Source organism: Microcaecilia unicolor, chromosome 2, assembly GCF_901765095.1.
Source record: "Microcaecilia unicolor chromosome 2, aMicUni1.1, whole genome shotgun sequence".
In the NCBI taxonomy this organism is placed as follows: domain Eukaryota; kingdom Metazoa; phylum Chordata; class Amphibia; order Gymnophiona; family Siphonopidae; genus Microcaecilia; species Microcaecilia unicolor.
This window is the reverse complement of record NC_044032.1, coordinates 656,857,743-656,876,994: the sequence shown is the minus strand read 5'-3', so window position 1 is coordinate 656,876,994 and position 19,252 is coordinate 656,857,743. Positions and strand designations below refer to the sequence as shown.

Here is a 19,252-nt window from a genome sequence, read left to right as displayed (position 1 = left end):
ACTTGGTCCTTAGTGGAGCGCATGATCTGGTGAGGGACGTTATGGTACTGGGGCCGCTTGATAACAATGATCATAATATGATCAGTTTTGATATCGACCTTGAAGTAACTGTACACAGAAAGTCAAATACGTTAGCGTTTAACTTTAAAAAAGGAGACTATGATAAAATGAGAAGAACGGTAAAAAAAAAACTTAGGGGGGCAACTGAGAGAGTAAAAACTGTACAACAGGTTACTTCCTGTTCCGGGGCAGAGAGAGCAGTGAACCAGCGGAGCCGACGCAGCTCCGAGCGACATGCACTTGGGGCGGATCGGCACTCCCACCCGTCCCCCACAAGTAAGAATTCACTCCGGAGGGGGGGGGGGGGGGTGCGCGCCATGCTGCACCTGGGGGGGGGGGGGTGCGCAACGATATGTCATGGTTCATGTGTGGTTAAAACATATGGAACACCTGGTGGTAGCAGTATATGGCCCAAACCTTTATGACAGATCTTTTTATGACCGCATAACCCAAAAATGCCTCCAGGATAGCTCTTTACCACTTTTGGTATTGGGGGACTTTAACTTAGTGGCTGACCCTTTGATGGACTGCTCAGCCCCTAGGCAGGCAATTAGAGAAGGGCCGGAGTCCAGAGCTCTTTCACAACTAGCACGGTCGCTGGATGTGGTCGATGCGTGGCGCGCCCTGCATCCCGAGGAGCGCGATTATACTCATCTATCGCGGGCGCATGGGACGATGTCACGCATTGACTACATCTTTAGTAGACCGTAGAGTGTTCCCCGGGTGGGAGTGGCGGAAATAGGGCCAGAGGAGATAACAGACCACTCAATGGTTTGGGTGGACTTAGAAGACCAAGACCCGAGAGGAGGGGGGGGGGGCAGGATGGCGCTTCCCCTCCTATCTGGCATCGGACCTAGAGTTTACGAGGTACCTCATGGATAATTGGGATGAGTATGGGCAGCACAATGAAGAACATAGGGAGCAGTAATCGCGTACACAGCAAAAAGAGGCCGCCGTATAGCTGGGGCGATCCTAAACTTAGAGTCGCAGCTTAAGAAAGCAAAATGCAGATATATGGCAGCTCCGTCACAGCACTCGCGGGAACAATTACTTTCGATCCAAATAACACTAAATTCCTTGCTCCACGAAAGGGCATCTAAGGCCTTGGTGCTGAGGAAATATAAACTGCTGTGCCATGGCAATAGGACGGGAGCAGTCCTTGCAAGGATGGTCAAGTCTTTGGGTGGATCGCGCGTGATAGTTGCGGTAAGAGATCATACTGGGAAGGTCCAAAATGGTAGAAAAGAAGTCGCGGACATATTTAAGCAATTTTACAGCGAGCTATATAAATCGCATGCTCCCCCCTCCTTAGACAAAGTAGAGAGTTACTTACAGAACGTGTGGCTGCCAAAGTTAACAGAGCTAGAGGTAGACGAGCTTAGTAGGCCCATAACAGGGAAAGAGCTACAAGACGTAATTAAATCTTTGCCTTCCCACTCTGCCCCGGGACCAGATGGCTTCACCAGTGAATTTTATAAAATCTTGAACTCATCCATAGTAGGGCCTTTACACTCCTACTTTGAAGAAGTAGTAGAACAAGGCCAATTCCCCCCCTATGCAAATGAAGCGCTAATCACCTTGCTCCATAAGCCTGGGAGACCTGGAGACTTGGCAAACTCATATAAGCCAATATCTTTGATTAACGTTGATGTTAAAAACTTGGCAAAATTATTAGCTAACAGACTTCAGGAGTTGCTGCCTAGGCTTATAGGACCAGAGCAAGTGGGATTTGTCCGTGACCGGGGCTCGGGGGTCAACGTGCGGTGGCTGCTATTGGCTATGGCTCAGTGTCAGCACAAAGGTTGGAATGCGATGCTTCTCAGCTTAGATGCTGAGAAAGCATTTGACAAAGTGGGCTGGGAATACATGTTTACAGTACTTCGACACATCGGAATCCAGGGATGGGCGTATGAGGCCACTTGCTCGTTGTACTCGGACCCCCGGGCCGTGGTGCTTATTAACGGTGCTCGAACCCAGTCATTCTCCATAGCCAGAGGGACTAGACAGTCCCAAAAACAACTCCACTTTTACCAATAATTGGGAACCCAGGTTTCCCACCCGGTCAGCTGTACAAGGTCTTTAGCAAATGGAAAGCTCGAGACACGATATATTTGCAACAGATCGTTACTAGAGAAGGACAGTTGTATTCATTTCTGAAATTGCAAGGACTTGGCCTTTTCACCCCTGGAGATTATTTTCACTATTGGCAGCTGCAACATTATGTCAAAAGCCTGTCGTGGGAGGCATTAGCCGAGGATGTGCAAGAGGAACTGCCCCTGGCTTTCTCTTTAGGCTCCCAACAAAAAGTCCCGCTGAGATACCATCTCCAACACATAAAGGACACCATCCCGGAACCGGATTATAAAAAATATGCTGGAGAATGGGGAAAAGAGTTGTCGGTGGTAATAGCTCCACAATCCTTTAAGGAGCATGTATTGTCAATCCACAAAATATCCCCATCTACAGACTCTTGGAAACTACAATATCGATTTGCATTCAGGCTCCATATTCCCCCACGTCGGGCGTTCCATATGGGAGTCTCTACAGATGGTGCGTGCCCGAGATGTAATGGAGAGGGCGCCACCTTGGGGCATATGTTCTGGACTTGCCCAGTGGTAACAAAGTTTTGAACGAATCTGCTACGACAGATCTCGCGGATGTGGCCTTCAAATTGGATACGCACCCCGCTCCTGTTATTCGGCAAGCCTTGCCTCCGGCCCCCCAAGCTGAAAGGATACATGAGCTTTGTGAAATGGACCACGTTAATTGCCAAAAAGACTATCCTGATAGACTGGCTCTCCCCAGATGGTCCGTCAATCCAGAAGTGGAGAATGCAAATGGTGCAATTGCTGAGAGCTGAGAGAGGAATGATGGGGAAGAATGACCCCCAAGCATATAAAGACCTGTGCACCGGATGGGGCCCCTTCTTGGACACTTTGCCACCTAGAACTCGCTGCGTATGCCTTGTAGCGCTATAGAAATGCTAAATAGTAGTAGTAGTAGCCGCTTACTTAACATGTAAATTTCCCAGTCACAGAGAACAGTTTTCCCCCCCTCATAATAAACATTTAAGAGGAAGGGACGGGTGGGAAAGGAAAGGGAAAGGGGGGGTGGGAGGGAAGGGATAGATTAGTAAGGGGAGAAAATTGTAAATGTGTTCCAATATTTGCTTGGGTTGGTCGCCAGATACCCTGTAAATGATCTTCGTGAAATGATTATTGTTCTGAGTTGACCTACCCATTCAACTCCACTCATTATTTTATAGACCTCTATCATATCTCCTCCTCAGCTGCCTTTTCTCCAAGCTGAAGAGCCCTAGCCACTTTAGCCTTTCCTCATAGGGAAGTCGTCCCATCCCCTTTATCATTTTTGTCACCCTTCTCTGCACCCTTTCTAATATTCGAGGTGCGGTCACACCATGGAACGATACAAAAGCATTATAACAGCCTCATTTTTGTTTTCCATTCCTTTCCTAATAATACCTAACATTCTATTTGCTTTCCTAGCCGCAGCAGTACACTGAGCAGAAGGTTTCAACGTATCATCAACGACGACACCTAGATCCCTTTCTTGGTCTGTGACTCCTAATGTGAAATGGCTGTGGAGGTTCTGGATTTCCTGTGAACAGTGTCCCTGAGTTACTCCTGGTGATAGTGGTGGTTATTCTAGTGGAGCTCAGGAGCTGACTCCAGCTGATAAGCTTTTCCGATGGGGTGGCTGTTTTTTTTTTTTTGGGGGGGGGGGGGAGGTTCTGTAATGTGATATCATGTTGGCTGACTCCTAGACACACAAGCTAATATTTCAAACGAAAGGGGCTAAACAAATTACTCCTCTCTGGATGAAGTGAAGGAACTTCAGCTATGGATCTATCATTCATTTAACATCACAGGGACTCTGAGCACCTACAGACATGATATTATGCAACAGGGAACTTGTCAGTTAAACTTTTTTTTTTCTTTCAACTTTAGACCTACTGGTATGAAGGAGTAAAAGCCAAGAGGATCTTCGTGAGACAGTGAACATCAGCCAGGGAGCTTGGTAAAGAAGAGCAGAAGAAATGTGTCCTCGGTCTTTCCAACCAGTTACTGATGGGATCCTGAGGGAGACCAACCTACTTGACTGTTCATCTTGCCAAACGTAACAATTACTGTTCAAACTACTACTACTACTATTTAGCATTCCTATAGCGCTACAAGGCGTACGCAACGCTGCACAAACATAGAAGAAAGACAGTCCCTGCTCAAAGAGCTTACAATCTAATAGACAAAAAAAAATAAAGTAAGCAAATCAAATCAATTAATGTGAACGGGAAGGAAATAAAACATACAAATTCAGCAAAGCTGTTCTGTGGTGGTTTTCATTAGATCCTTTGTGCATAATCCAGAGCTCAGCAATAGAACCGAGACGGTGCTGCAGATTCAGTCACAGGGGAGGGAATGTAAGATGTCACTGGAGCCTTTGCAAACGGATAATGAGTGACGCGCCTTTTATAAGCCATAGACGCCATTCATTTGCTGTTTGTTCCGGATGTAAGAGGCATATTTTGATTTATTTCCCCATTTGACTCTCATTATACTGTGAGTCAGCAGTCCAGTTTTCCGATAGCGCCATTCGGAGGACCCCTGATGAAGGCATTAATGCTGAAATACAGCCTGTGCTGGGTTCTTGGAAAGTGACCTTGTATATATATGTCTCTTTGAACTTGAAGTGAACTTGGAGTGGCCTAGTGGTTAGGGTGGTGGACTTTGGTCCTGAGAAACTGAGTTCAATTCCCGGCACAGGCAGCTCCTCGTGACTCTGGGCAAGTCACTTAACCCTCCATTGCCTTATGTAAGCCGCATTGAGCCTGCCATGAGTGGGAAACCGCAGGGTACAAATGTAACAAAAATAAAATAGATACTATTGGAGATTCTACATGGAATGTTGCCACTATTGGAGATTCTACATGGAATGTTGCTATTATTGGAGATTCTACATGGAATGTTGCTATTATTGGAGATTCTACATGGAATGTTGCTATTCCACTAGCAACATTCCATGTAGAAGGATGCGCAGGCTTCTGTTTCTGTGAGCCTGACGTCCTGCACGTAAGTGCAGGACGTCAGACTCACAGAAGCAGAAGCCTGCGCGGCCACATTGGTGATCTGCAAGGGCCGACTTCTACATGGAATGTTGCTAGTGGAATAGCACCATTCCATGTAGAATCTCAAATAGTAGCGGAGATTGGGTGGCAACACCGGTATTTGGAGAGTAAAACCGGTGCAGAGCGGACTTCTACGGTCTGTGCCCTGATGTCTAAATTTTAAGGGGCTTCGACATTGGCTTCAGAACTGTTAGTTCAGGAACAGTGCTGGGAGGACTTTTATGGTCTGTGTCCTGAGAAAGGCAGGGACAAATCAAACTCGCATATACATATAAAGTATCACATACCTTGTAAAATAAGTTTATCTTGTTGGGCAGACTGGATGGACCGTTCAGGTCTTTATCTGCCGTCATTTACTATGCTACTATGTTAAATATAACCTACCTGCCAACCAAATGTTTCAGTGGTTTCTTGTGACTGGAGCCTTTGCAGCACAAGGTGGTAGAAATGGCAGAGTTACATTATATTATGTTGACTAGAGGGCATGATATGAGATTGAAGGTGGGCAGACTCAGGAAAAATGTCAGGAAGTATTTTTTCACGGAAAGAGTGGTGGATGCTTGGAATGCTCTCCCCCACAGGAGGTGGTGGAGAGGAAAACGGTAACGGAATTCAAACATGCGTGGGATAAACATAAAGGAATCCTGATTCCCAAACTATTTTCACTATGGTGGATACTCTAATGTGTCATTTTTTCATACCCTGAGGAACCCTCAACTTATGTAGAAATTGGAGGATGTTATGGGGAAGTTCTAACTGAAGAGTAGCAAATCTCCTGGACCGGATGGTATTCATCCCAGAGTACTGATAGAACTGAATGTTTTATACTTTTTTGGGATTTTGCCAGGTATTTGTGACCTGGATTGGCCACTGTTGGAAACAGGATGCTGGGCTTGATGGACCTTTGGTCTTTCCCAGTATGGCAGTTAACTTCTTGCTAACTGAGAAATCTACTACTACTACTACTACTTAACATTTCTAGAGCGCTACTAGGGTTACGCAGCGCTGTACAAAATAAACAAGGAAGGACGGTCCCTCTCAAAGGAGCTTACAATCTAAAGAACGAAATGTCAAGTTGGGCAGTCTAGATTTCCTGGGTAGAGGTGTAGAGGTTAGGTGCCGAAGGCGACGTTGAAGAGGTGGGCTTTAAGCAGAGATTTGAAGATGGGCAGGGAGGGGGCCTGGCGTATGGGCTCGGGGAGTTTGTTCCACGCGTGGGGTGAGGCGAGGCAGAAAGGGCAGAGCCTGGAGTTGGCGGTGGTGGAGAAGGGTACTGAAAGGAGGGATTTGTCTTGAGAGCGGAGGTTACGGGTAGGAACGTAAGGGGAGATGAGGGTTGAAAGGTAAGGAGGGGCTACAGATCGAGTACATTTGTAGGTTAGTAGCAGAAGCTTGAATTGAATGCGGTATCTGATCGGAAGCCAATAAAGTGACTTGAGGAGAGGGGTGATATGAGTGTATCGGTTCATGCGGAAGATAAGACGTGCAGCAGAGTTCTGAACGGACAAGGGGGGATAGGTGGCTAAGTGGGAGACCAGTGAGGAGTAGGTTGCAGTAGGTAAGGCGAGAGGTAATGAGAGAGTGGATGAGAGTTCGGGTGGTGTGCTCAGAGAGGAAAGGGCGGATTTTGCTAATGTTACAGAGGAAGAAACGACAGGTCTTGGCTATCTGCTGGATATGCGCAGAGAAGGAGAGGGAGGAGTCTAAGATGACACCGAGGTTGCGGGCAGATGAGACGGGGACGATGAGGGTGTTATCAACCGAAATAGAGAGTGGAGGTAGAGGGGAAGTGGGTTTGGGTGGGAAGACAAGAAGTTCGGTCTTGGCCATGTTCAGTTTCAGGTGGCGGTTGGACATCCAGGCAGCAATGTCGGATAAGCAGGCCGATACCTTGGCCTGGGTTTCTGCAGTGATGTCAGGTGTGGAGAGATAAAGCTGGGTGTCGTCAGCATAGAGATGATACTGGAAGCCATGAGACGAGATCAGGGAGCCCAGGGAAGAGGTGTAGATAGAGAAAAGAAGGGGTCCAAGGACAGAACCCTGAGGGACTCCAACAGAGAGCGGGATAGGGGTGGAGGAAGAACCATGAGAGTGTACTCTGAAGGTACGATGGGAGAGATAAGAGGAGAACCAGGAGAGGACAGAGCCCTGGAAATCTATGACAAAGGGATGATAAAACCATATTACATATCATATCGTAAAATTTTTGTTTTGCACAAAATCATATAACAATAATAAACATAAATATCCAAATGTGTAAAAAACATATGTATAAAAATATATATAAAAACATAAAACAAGGATGGATAATTTATATAAACATTAAAAACAATTTATACATGCATATTATAAATGAAAACAAAGTATTTTGATGAGGAAAAGCAAATGAATCACAGCTTAGTTAAAAAATAATAATACACATGAAATCTTTGTATATATCAGTAACTATGCGCCAAACGGAAAGCAGGTAATCAGTTTGATCTCCAAGAGTTTTTTTTTTCTATATTGGAAATCAATAGGTACGTTTCTTTATATAAATATATGTTGTTTTATTTTCATTTTTAAACATTCAAAGAGATATTATATCTTTTCACATATGTTGTTTTATATAGATTATATTTATGTTTATTCATAGACCCCTGACGCAGGCCTTTACGGCCGAAACACGATTCGCGTCAGGTTGCTTTTATTGATTTGAAATAAAGACCTTGTTTAAGAAAACACTACTTGTGAGAGGACTCTTTTGGATCCACTATCTGTGTGTTTTGGCTTTCATTTCTTCCGTGGAGAGATCACCCTCTGTGGGTGTTGGATTCATTTGAACTATGGAAATACAAGATCAATTCATAGGGCTTCTATCAACCTAGATAAAAAGGATCCCATGCTCCTTTGCTGGAGCCTACTCAAGACAGCACTTCAGACACTTCAACTCATCTTTGTGGCCAAGTCGGTCAAGTTTGTAAGCTGATGTGCCTGTTCTGTTTGTAACCAGAAAGGGGCCAGTCGGGACTAGATCTACAGTGTAATACTGTGACATTGCTTCAGACTGGCCATCTTTCACTTAGAATTAGTGCTCAGTTTTGGAAGACATGAGTCCAGGTAACATAGTAGATGAAGGCAGATAAAGACCTGAAGGGTTCATCCAGTCTTCCCAACATTCATACTCATTATCGATTAATGGTTAAACTAACAATGACTTTGGTATAAAATACTCGATCCTGGTCTTTCTTGCCCGTTCTGGGACATAGACTGTAGAAGTCTACCTGGCACTGTCCTTAAGTTCCAACTTCGGGAGTTGCCATCAAAGCCCACTCCAACCTGTCCCGATCTGTCTTGCCTTATATACAGGCCACAGAATGTAGAAATTGGCCTTAGTTCTTCACAGCCAGAGTTGTCATCTAAGCAGCACTAGACACATCACCCATATGCAGCCATTTGGATGGCGACTCTGACCGTGAGGAACTTCTACCATTGGTCTGGGTACACTTTTCTCACTTTCCAGGTACCTGTATGTGCTCTACCTGCAATTTAATCTAACAGACATTGGGGAGGTACTTAGTGAATCCAGGGAAGCAAGGAGAGTGAGACCAGGGGCAGCTGTAGCACTTGCATGGGATAATTAGTCTGGCCCTATTGTAACAAGCTGTGCTAACCTTCAGCATGGTGCCCTAATTTTGTTCCCAATGCAGGAAAAAAACTCTGCAGTAAAACACCATTCTCTGGCTCAGGGACTGCTCCTACTGTAAAACATTTTGGCATGTTAACTTTTGTTATGGAGCAGTATCTTTATACTGTAAAATTGTTTTAGACTTTCTTCCCCCTCAGTCCAAATCATAAAAATGTCATCAATATATCGGTAGTATTTTAGGGGTGTGGTCTGATATGTATTTAGAAATGTGTCTTCCAGTTCAGCCATAAAGAGGTTAGCAGATTGGGGTGCTGCCCTGATTCTTTCAATACATGCCATCCTACAGTCAGATTCAAAATTGACAACTCCCCAGAAAAAGTCAATTTTTTGGACACCACAATTTCAATCAGCAATGGCTACATACAAACATCCATATATAGGAAACCCACAGACAGATGCAGCTACCTCCACAACTCCAGCTTCCACCCTTCACATACAAAAAAATCCATTATTCACAGCCAAGCAACAAGATACCAACGTGTCTGCTCTGACCCAGGGGACAGAGATAGGCACCTCAAAATCCTGACCACATCCTTTGAACAGAAAGGCTACAACTCCAAAATAATCTCCAAGAATATTGCCTCCTCCCTCAGATCACCCAGGGAAAATCTGCTACAATACAAGGGAAGGAAAGCCACGGACAGAACCCCTCCTGTAGTGACATACAACCCAGAGATGGAAAAACAGGAGGATGAATTACTGAGAGAGATATTCCCATCCCCACCAGTTCTGGCCTTCCGACAGCCACCCAATTTAAAACACAAGCTAGTGAGAAGCAAGCTCTCAACACAGACTCAAAAAGAAGAGAATGGCACACATCCTTGCAATATATCCAGCAGCAAACTATGCCAAAACATTTCACAAGACCCCACACTCATTCACAAAAGAAAAATATTCAACATAAAGGAATCCTTCACATGCTCATCTTCATAGGCGGTCGGTGGCCCAACTGTTTGGGGAGGCTAAAGGGGGCGGGATTAGGGGTGGGGCCAGGGGTGGAGCTTACATCTATAATTGTCTGACAACACAGAAAAAAAAGTTAAAATAAAATAGTTACAATTAATACCTTTTATTAAATTTAGATATTAGATATATATCATATGTCAAAGAGTAAAGTGATTGTTCAAAGCATATTCTAACCACAATCACAACCTACTCTAGGCTATTACGATAGTGTACAGCGTGGACTGGATGATATTTTAGATAAAATGAAGAAAATGTAGTGTAATGTAGGCATTAATTAGTAATACCGCACTCTTGCTACTTGTTTATCTAAAACTCTATAAACTTATACAAAAGGTAATTTGGTTTGTAACAGGTTCTTGTTGTGTCTTGCAAGGTGCAACTGTTAAAAGATGCTTGCTCACTTTGCATATATAAATATTTAAATTTAATACTTAAAGCCATAAATCAAAACATTGTATAGTGCTAGTAGCTGAAAATTTGTTACTATAATATTTCAAAAGCTACCACTGAACAAAGATTATTTATTTTCTACACATGCAGTGTGATTCACTAAAACTCGTTTGTATACTGGGAGCAGAGAATGAAAATTCACCTCATCAGCTTTCCAGAAAGCCTTTTCTTCTTGTTTGAACCTTTTTAACTGATTCCTAAATTGTGGAACAATAAAATCCTGCCAGAAAACATTTTCTTTTAAATACACAAGTAAATAAAAATGTAAAACAGTCATATTTACAGCAATTTGTTCAGCCATTGCATTTGTACGTCTGGATTTCTTGTCGGCATGGTTCCACTTTAGAGCTAGTGTCAGGGCTAAAGCAACTACGTTTTGTTTTGGCATGTGGAGTACTTATGCAATTTGCAGCAGTTTAAGCATTGCCACTGCACATTAACAGCTCTGTGACTGCTTTGCAGAAGGTCTGCAGTTACCTTTGGCTCTGATTTCTTGAATCCTGCCTCCATGCAGGGTCTGAAAGTGCTGAAAAGAAAGCAGATCGCCAGCTACCACTTCTAGCTGACCCCGCCTCCTCTGCTATAACTTCATGGGCGTAGACTGGGGGGGGCGAGGGGGGGCAATGCCCCCCCAAACGCAGGGCCGGCAACAGGCAGCTCTCCCTTCACCCCACCCTCTCCCCGTTCCTTCTCCCCCCCCCCCCCGTGAGCCTCTCCTCCCTCCCTCCGTATCCGTCCCTCACCGACCTGATCTTCGAATCCTTTGCCTGCCCGCTAGGCGCTAGCGCTCTCTCCCCTGCTGGTTCGCGCTTTAAAAATGGCCGCCGAGACTTTCAGAGGCGGCCTCGCGAGAAGTCTCGGCGGCCATTTTGAAGCGTGAACCGGCAGTGGAGAGTCAGCGCTAGCGGGCCGGGCAGGTGAAAAATTCGAAGATTGTTGGTGAGGGACGGATCCGGAGGGAGGGAGGGAAGAGAACTGGCTCGCTGGGAGGGGGGGAAGGAACGGGGAGAGGGCGGAATGAAGGGAGGGGAGAGGAGGGTCACTGCTGGACTAAGTGGATGGGGGGCAGGGGAAGGAGGGCCACTGGGCATGGGGGCAGGGGAGAGGAGGGTCACTACTGGACTAAGTGGATGGAGGGCAGGGGAAAGGAGGGCCACTGCTGGACTGGGTGGATGGAGGGCAGGGGAAAGGAGGGCCAATGGGCATGGGGGCAGGGGAGAGGAGGGTCACTGCTGGACTGGGTGGATGGAGGGCAGGGGAAAGGAGGGCCAATGGGCATGGGGGCAGGGGAGAGGAGGGTCACTGCTGGACTGGGTGGATGGAGGGCAGGGGAAAGGAGGGCCAATGGGCATGGGGGCAGGGGAGAGGAGGGTGACTGCTGGACTGGGTGGATGGAGGGCAGGGGAAAGGAGGGCCACTGGGCATGGGGGCAGGGGAGAGGAGGGTCACTGCTGGACTGGGTGGATGGAGGGCAGGGGAAAGGAGGGCCAATGGGCATGGGGGCAGGGGAGAGGAGGGTCACTGCTGGACTGGGTGGATGGAGGGCAGGGGAAAGGAGGGCCAATGGGCATGGGGGCAGGGGAGAGGAGGGTCACTGCTGGACTGGGTGGATGGAGGGCAGGGGAAAGGAAGGCCACTGGGCATGGGGACATGGGAGAGGAGGGTCAACGCTGGACTGGGTGGATGGAGGGCAGGGGAAAGGAGGGCCAATGGGCATGGGGGCAGGGGAGAGGAGGGTCACTGCTGGACTGGGTGGATGGAGGGCAGGGGAAAGGAGGGCCACTGGGTATGGGGGCAGGGGAGAGGAGGGTCACTACTGGACTAAGTGGATGGAGGGCAGGGGAAAGGAGGGCCACTGGGCATGGGGGCAGGGGAGAGGAGGGTCACTACTGGACTGAGTGGATGGAGGGCAGGGGAAAGGAGGGCCACTGGGTATGGGGACAGGGAAGAGGAGGGTCACTGTTGGACTGGGTGGATGGAGGGCAGGAGAGAGAAAAGAAATGCTGGACATGGATGGAGGGGAGGAAAGAGTGAGGAAGGAGATGAGATGAGGGAAAAGGAAGAGAGGAGAAAAACTGCACATGGATGAAGAAAATAGGCAGAAGCTGAGGACCAGAAATGAAGAAGAAAGGAAGAAAGAAAGAAATGGAAAGGAAGCCCTGGAAACAGAGTTAAGAGGACAGATAGCAGCAGAATCAGATACTGCACCAGCATGATCAGAAAAACAGTCACCAGACAACAAAGGTAGAAAAAAATCATTTTATTTTCATTATAGTGTTTGCAATACGTTCACTTTGAGAATCAGGTGCTCAACATTAAAAGTTTATATTTACTTATTTATACCCCCCCCCCCCAGGCTCTCTCCCCGGCTATAGCCAGCTCTGCAATTTGGGGGGGGGGGGCGCAGAGGGGGACTGGGGGGAGAGCCTGTTGTTAAACATTTGCCAGCACACCACTGCCTGTCACCAAACCCGCTGCCTCTCTGATTCAGTGGCTATCCATTGGCAAACGAACACTGGTTATTCCCAAAAAAGCCAGCTCTTGCTCCCTTCCTTCCTCCATATTAGCATAATTTGCATATACATATATGCAAATGAATATGCTAATATGCCCCGCCCCTTCCTTTGCCCCCCCAAATGAAACAGTCAAACTACGCCTATGTATAACTTCCTCTTTGGAGGTCAGCCGGAAGATGAGGCAGCAGCTGCTGTGTGGAGAATCAGGGTCCCGCGCAGCTTTGCTTTACAATTACTACTGTACGAAAGGCAGAGATCGAAACAGGAGACAGGGAAGGAAAACATCTACAGCCTAAGGCAGGAGGTGGGGCTTGGGGGAAAGAGGGGCAATACAATACTAGGAAGAAAGCAGCAGGCATGGAAGGTCGGGCTGGGGAGGCTTAGCCTCCCCAAGCCTCTTATACCGGGCGCCTATGCTCATCTTCTAATGTAGAATGTGGTGAAGGCGGTTAGCTTAGCAGAGTTTACAAAGGGGTTAGACGGTTTCCTAAAGAACAAGTCCATAAACCGCTACTAAATGGACTTGGGAAAAATCCACAATTCCAGGAATAACATGTATAGAATGTTTGTACGTTTGGGAAGCTCGCCAGGTGCCCTTGGCCTGGATTGGCCACTGTCGTGGACAGGATGCTGGGCTCGATGGACCCTTGGTCTTTTCCCAGTGTGGCATTACTTATGTACTTATATGTCATCCACTGTAAGCAATGTGACGAAAGATGCTATATTGGAGAAACAAGCCAGAGGCTGAAGAAGAGATTTAATTTACATAGACATCATATGAAAAATGCCAGTGCCTACCAGGATGTTACCTCTGTGAGACAGCACTTTACAAAACCAGAACACTGTACTAATGATTTTATGGTAAGAATATTTAAAGGAAACTTTAACACAATACAGGAACGCAAGACCTTTGAAGTCAAAATGATTCAATATTTTGACACCCAGCAGACAGGACTTAAAGATCTGGGTTTTCTAGCCCATTATAAACCATGAAATTTCACTGCTACTACTACTACTACTACTATTTAGCATTTCTATAGCGCTACAAAGCGTATGCAGCGCTGCACAAACATAGAAGAAAGACAGTCCCTGCTCAAAGAGCTTACAATCTAGTAGACAAAAAATAAAGCAAACAAATCAATTAATGTGTAGAGGAAAGAGGAGAGGAGGGTAGGTGGAGGAGAGTGGATACAAGTGGTTACGAGTCAAAAGCAATGTTAAAGAGGTGGGCTTTCAATCTAGATTTAAAGATGGTCAAGGATGGGGCAAGACGTAGGGGCTCAGGAAGTCTATTCCAGGCATAGGGCACTTATATATGCTGTTACTTATCAAAATTTGCTTATTTCTGATCTGACGAAGAAGGGCTACCTTCGAAAGCTAATCAAAAAATGTATTAAGTTAGTCTAATAAAAAACGTATCATCTTATTTTTTCTCTGTTTTATTGTATTCTATTTCTATTGACTGCCTTTAGAAGTGGACTAACACGGTTACCACATCTCTCTACCTTTAGGTTTAAAAAGCAAAATCATGTATGTGCATGTAAGGTCTGGATAAATGAATTAAAACAAAGTTGAAAGAAAATACTCATAATATGTAATAAGTGGTAGCAATAATGAAAGAGTGATGGAATATTGATGTAGCAAGCAGCCTGAGCCAACAGATTTCTTTTCCACAGAACACAATTAACTTTGAACTTGGCAGGTAATAGTGGGCTGAACTGGACAATGTTGGCACATTTGGACTGACTCTGGAATTTATAAGAAATGACTACAGACAGAAACAAAAAAAAGGCAAAGATCTGCCACAGAAATGGCAAATCAAAAGAAAAAAAGCAGATCAAAGAAGACAAAAAAATAGAACAAGAGGGTAACAGAAGAAGTGGTTTATTACAAGTTACCCGACGTGGCCACGTTTCGCCCTCAGGCTGCGTCAGGGGTAAAAAAACTACAAAATAAAAATACATAATGAGTAAAACACAAACTTCACCATTGTATATTTGATAATAAAACATATCTAAAAACACTATCACATCATATAAAATAAAAACAGATCAAATCTAAAAACATAATACAATAAAATATAATATCAAATCAATATCAGTTAAAAACATTCAGATTAAATATGCATGCAATAAAATAATAATTTTAATACAAGACATGATATCAACACAAAATATAATAATATCAACACTAAATGTATATCAACAGAACTGCATAGGACAGAAAGGTGGAGATATACAACACTAAAATAACTGAATGACCATACATACTAAATATCACCTACCTAATAGGGGTAAAAAGCAAAGTGAACCCCTAAAAGTAGTCATACAACCACCTAAAAAATACAAAATAAAATAAATAAATAAAATCTCATAATGCTTGGCCTCAATTGTCGTCTTTCATGCACATTCAATGATCTAAAAATATTGAAATTAATATTCACTTTGTTAAAAAGTGAGAATCAGTGGGTTTCCATGTTCTAATAAATAGCAACTCAAATCAATAGAAATTGATACAAAGTACCTAAAAACATCATACTGTTCTATGACAATCACATGTATCCTGATGATATCATTCAAAAGAACTCCACAGTGGCCATGAAAAAAACTGATTACAACTCACAGGCAATCCAGCACTCATTGCTGTTGTTTGAATGTACAAACATCAATTGAAATTGTGCTGTTGCAATGCACCAAACGTACTTACCCTGATACTTGTGTCATTAGAAAAAACTTTGTAATGGATGTAGCAATACTGATTCAGAGGCGCTCAGCCAAACTCACAGGCAATCCAGTGCTTTATGTTGCTATTTAAATGGGTGGATATCCATACATAAACCCTAATGATTTTATCATTAGAAAGAATTTAGCAATCCCACTCAGCACAACTGGCATGTAATGCAGTGCTCTTTACTGATACTTGAATAGGCAGATATACAATCATCTGTTTCAATCATAACTGTGGCAACATCCTAAACCCCCTCTAAGTATTGAAGCTAACAGCACTAAACTGATCAGATTACACAAACTTCAATCAAACAGACATGGAGCAACAAGCAACTGGCTTAGAAAAAATAACTGACTTAGAATTTGCACTGACAAAACATATTTAAAGCAAGCCAAACTGTTTAAACAATACACACCACCATCTAAATTCCATATGGAGTATCTTATATCTTACCTTACATAAGTGCTTCCCAAGCTTACTCAGCAAACTTCACAATGCTATGTTGACTGGCAGCATTATAACAAACACTCTGATTAGTCCTTTAAATATCCCCTTTGAGAGTTCAAAGGTCAAAGAAAATTCTAGAACAAGAACCCACTAATCCAAATAAAAGTGTATATAAAATACTATGGACAGATAAGTAAAAGTAAAAATGGAAAAAAACAAAAAAACTTTAAAACTTTAAGAAACAGAGATAATTATTTTAAAAAAATCTGTCATGTGACATTTCCAGGCAAAGGATATGGAACAAGCATTGGAGACATGTAGTAACATATACTGACCACCAGGTGGCTGATTTAGTCAAACATTGGATTGAGCAGTACATAATGGTAATCTGCTGGTAGTACTATAAAAACACAGAGATCAGTTTCTTGATTCAACCCAAAAGGTTTAACAGTCTTAAATCTATAAATCAAACGTTGTTCAGCTTGCAATAGCAATTTGTTCACATCTCCACCTCTCCAATTTGAATATATTCTTAAGAGAACTACAAATCTTAACTGGTTAAAATCATGTTTAAATTCACACATGTGCCACTAAAGGTTTATCTAATACCTCTCTCTTTATTGCGCTTTTATGTTCCAAGATGCGCTTATTAAATGCTCTTATAGTTTTACCAATGTAAATAAGCCCGCAAATTGCTGCATATATTACTTGTGAAGTCTTACAATTTGAGTAATGTTTTAACTGATATATTTCTCCTGTAACATTTTGTTTTCAAATTGACTGGACAAACGGAACAATTTAAGCATGGGTAATGACCCCTTACTCTAACCTTATGAAGTGGGACTGGTAATGCTGATGGTGACAAAAAATCCTTCAAATTCTTATTTCTTTTGTATGCAATCATCAATTCTTTATTTGCAAAAGATGGAATGTTCTGGATCAATGGCCAATGAGATCTTAATATTTTAATGATATCAGAAGATAGATAATCATAATATAAAGTGCAAATAACCTTTTGGTCATTATGTTTCTTTTCCTTATTCTGCAAAAGGTCTTTTCTATGGACCTGTTTTGCTCTTCCTATACCCTTTTCAATATATTTTACAGGATAGCCTCTTTGCGTGAATCTATAAGCCATTTCTCCTATTTGCCCTTTACAATCACGATCCTCTGAACATAATTTTTTTACTCTTAAAAATTGGCTGTAAGGAAGATTACACTTTAAGGCATGACTATGACAGCTATCAAAATGTAGGAATTTGTTCTCATCAGTAGGTTTTCTATATAGTGAAGTAATAAATCTACCGGATTCCAACTGAATTTTAATATCTAAAAATGAAATTTCCTTTCTACTGAAATTAATCTGAAATTTCAAATTGCTATCTCTTGTATTAAGCCATTTGAAAAAATCCATCAACTGTGATTCACTACCAGCCCAGACCACAAAAATATCATCAATGTATCTTCGCCAAAGCATAATATTCTCTGTGAAATTATTATTCTGCAAGAATTTCTTTTCAAAACATGCCATAAACAGATTAGCTAATGAAGGTGCTACCATTGCACCCATGGCGGTACCTTTTATTTGTTTGTAAAAAGTACCTTCAAAAAAGAAATAGTTTTCTTTCAATGCTATGGTGATAAGTTCCATGATAAACTCAGTGGGTATCCTTCTAAACACACACCTATTTGATAATGCTTTCCTAATCACATCTAGAGCTTCATCCTGGGGGATGTTAGTGTAGAGAGACTCCACATCAAATGTAACAAGAATGATATCTTTATTTTTAATTTGTAGATGTTCTAATATGTTAATGATGTGAGGGGATGGATGGAACGAGAGGTCTTAAAAATACATCAGTAAATTTGGAAAGTGGTTCCAAAAGAGAACCTATGCCTGACACAATAGGTCTCCCTGGAGGGTTAATCAAGGATTTGTGAATTTTTGGGAGTATATACATGGTTGGGATGCGTGGGTGTTCTACTCTAAGAAAAATACCTTCTTTGGTTGTCAGAAAACCAGCTTCAAGCCCAATATCAATGAGAGAATCAATCTTATGTTTTAAATTACTGGTTGGATCTTTAGATAAAGGTAAATAAAAATTTTTGTCTTTTAATTGTCTCTTAATTTCTTCAATGTATTGATCTTTATCTAATAGCACAACTGCACCCCCTTTATCTGCCTGTTTAATCACAATACTGTTATCTTTCTTCAATGTCTCAATTGCTTTCTTCTCATTTTTAGAGATATTAAAGAAAGGATGTTTATTCTTATTTTCCAAAATCTCAATGTCCCTAATAACCATTTGTTCAAAAGCTTGTATCATGGGATTGATTTGGGCGGGGGGCATCCAAACACTATTTTTCATAATTACAGATTCATTCTTTTCGTATACATGTTTATCCAAAAAAAAATCCATAATTCTTAATTTCCTAGTTAATTTAAATAAATCGATGCGTGTGTTGAATGCATTATATTGTGCTGTTGGAACAAAAAACAGCCCTTTATTGAGAATTGAACGCTCGTGTTGATTTAATTTCCTTTTAGATAAATTGATAATATTGTCATGTAATGAAGCTGTGTGCCGAACATTTTTTATTTCCAATAATCTTCTATTTGTCTCATTTGTTGATTCATAGTTTGTCTGTTTGCAAATTGTCTGTTCACTGAATTGCCTCGACCTCTCCTTCCACCTCTCCCTCGTCCCCTTCCCGTATAATAAGGTAACCTTCCTCTTTGTTCTTTCGGGGGAAAAGCACCATGGGAGAAGAGCCTACCAACTACCAACATCGTGAGACTGTAACACAAGCTAATGAAATCACGGAGCCCAATACCCTACACCCACCACAATGCAATGCTGATGTGACCCTGTACTGCACCCGAGAGCCACATCAGAACCAGGAAAAGGCTGTCACAGGATAGAACACATTCTACTGTCATGGAGGTGGGTACAGCATTTGAGGCTGGCATACAGGCTGGAAAAAAAGTTTTTAAAATGGGTTTTTTTTGGTGGGAGGGGGTTAGTGACCACTGGGGGAGTCCGGGGAGGTCATCCCCGATTCCCTCCAGTGGTCATCTGGGCAGTTGGAGCACTTCTTTGAGACTTGTTCGTGAAAAAAAAGGGTCCAAAAAAAGTGACCCAAAATCGCGGTAAAAACGCCTTTTTTTTCGATTATCAGCTAAAGACGCCCATCTCTCCTCGGCTGATAACCACGCCCCAGTTCCGCCTCCACCACGCCTCCGACACGCCCCCC

At 43.2% G+C, this 19,252-nt stretch overlaps 2 protein-coding genes across 4 annotated transcripts in view; one reads left to right on the top strand and one right to left on the bottom strand.

The window, feature by feature from the left end:
* Positions 1-19,252, bottom strand: part of LOC115461744 (fatty acid-binding protein, intestinal-like) — a 961,316-nt gene that overhangs the window by 119,022 nt on the left and 823,042 nt on the right. The window lies entirely within an intron of this gene.
* Positions 1-19,252, top strand: part of LOC115461745 (fatty acid-binding protein, intestinal-like) — a 228,773-nt gene that overhangs the window by 87,985 nt on the left and 121,536 nt on the right. The window contains exon 4 of one of the 2 annotated variants that reach the window (XM_030191788.1): positions 4,029-4,101. The exons of the other annotated variant lie outside the window; for it this stretch is intronic. Within the exon in view, the coding sequence (XP_030047648.1) occupies positions 4,029-4,079 (51 nt within the window). The 3' untranslated portion in view covers positions 4,080-4,101. Of the gene's footprint in view, positions 1-4,028; positions 4,102-19,252 lie in introns of those variants that run through there. 2 annotated transcript variants of the gene reach the window in all.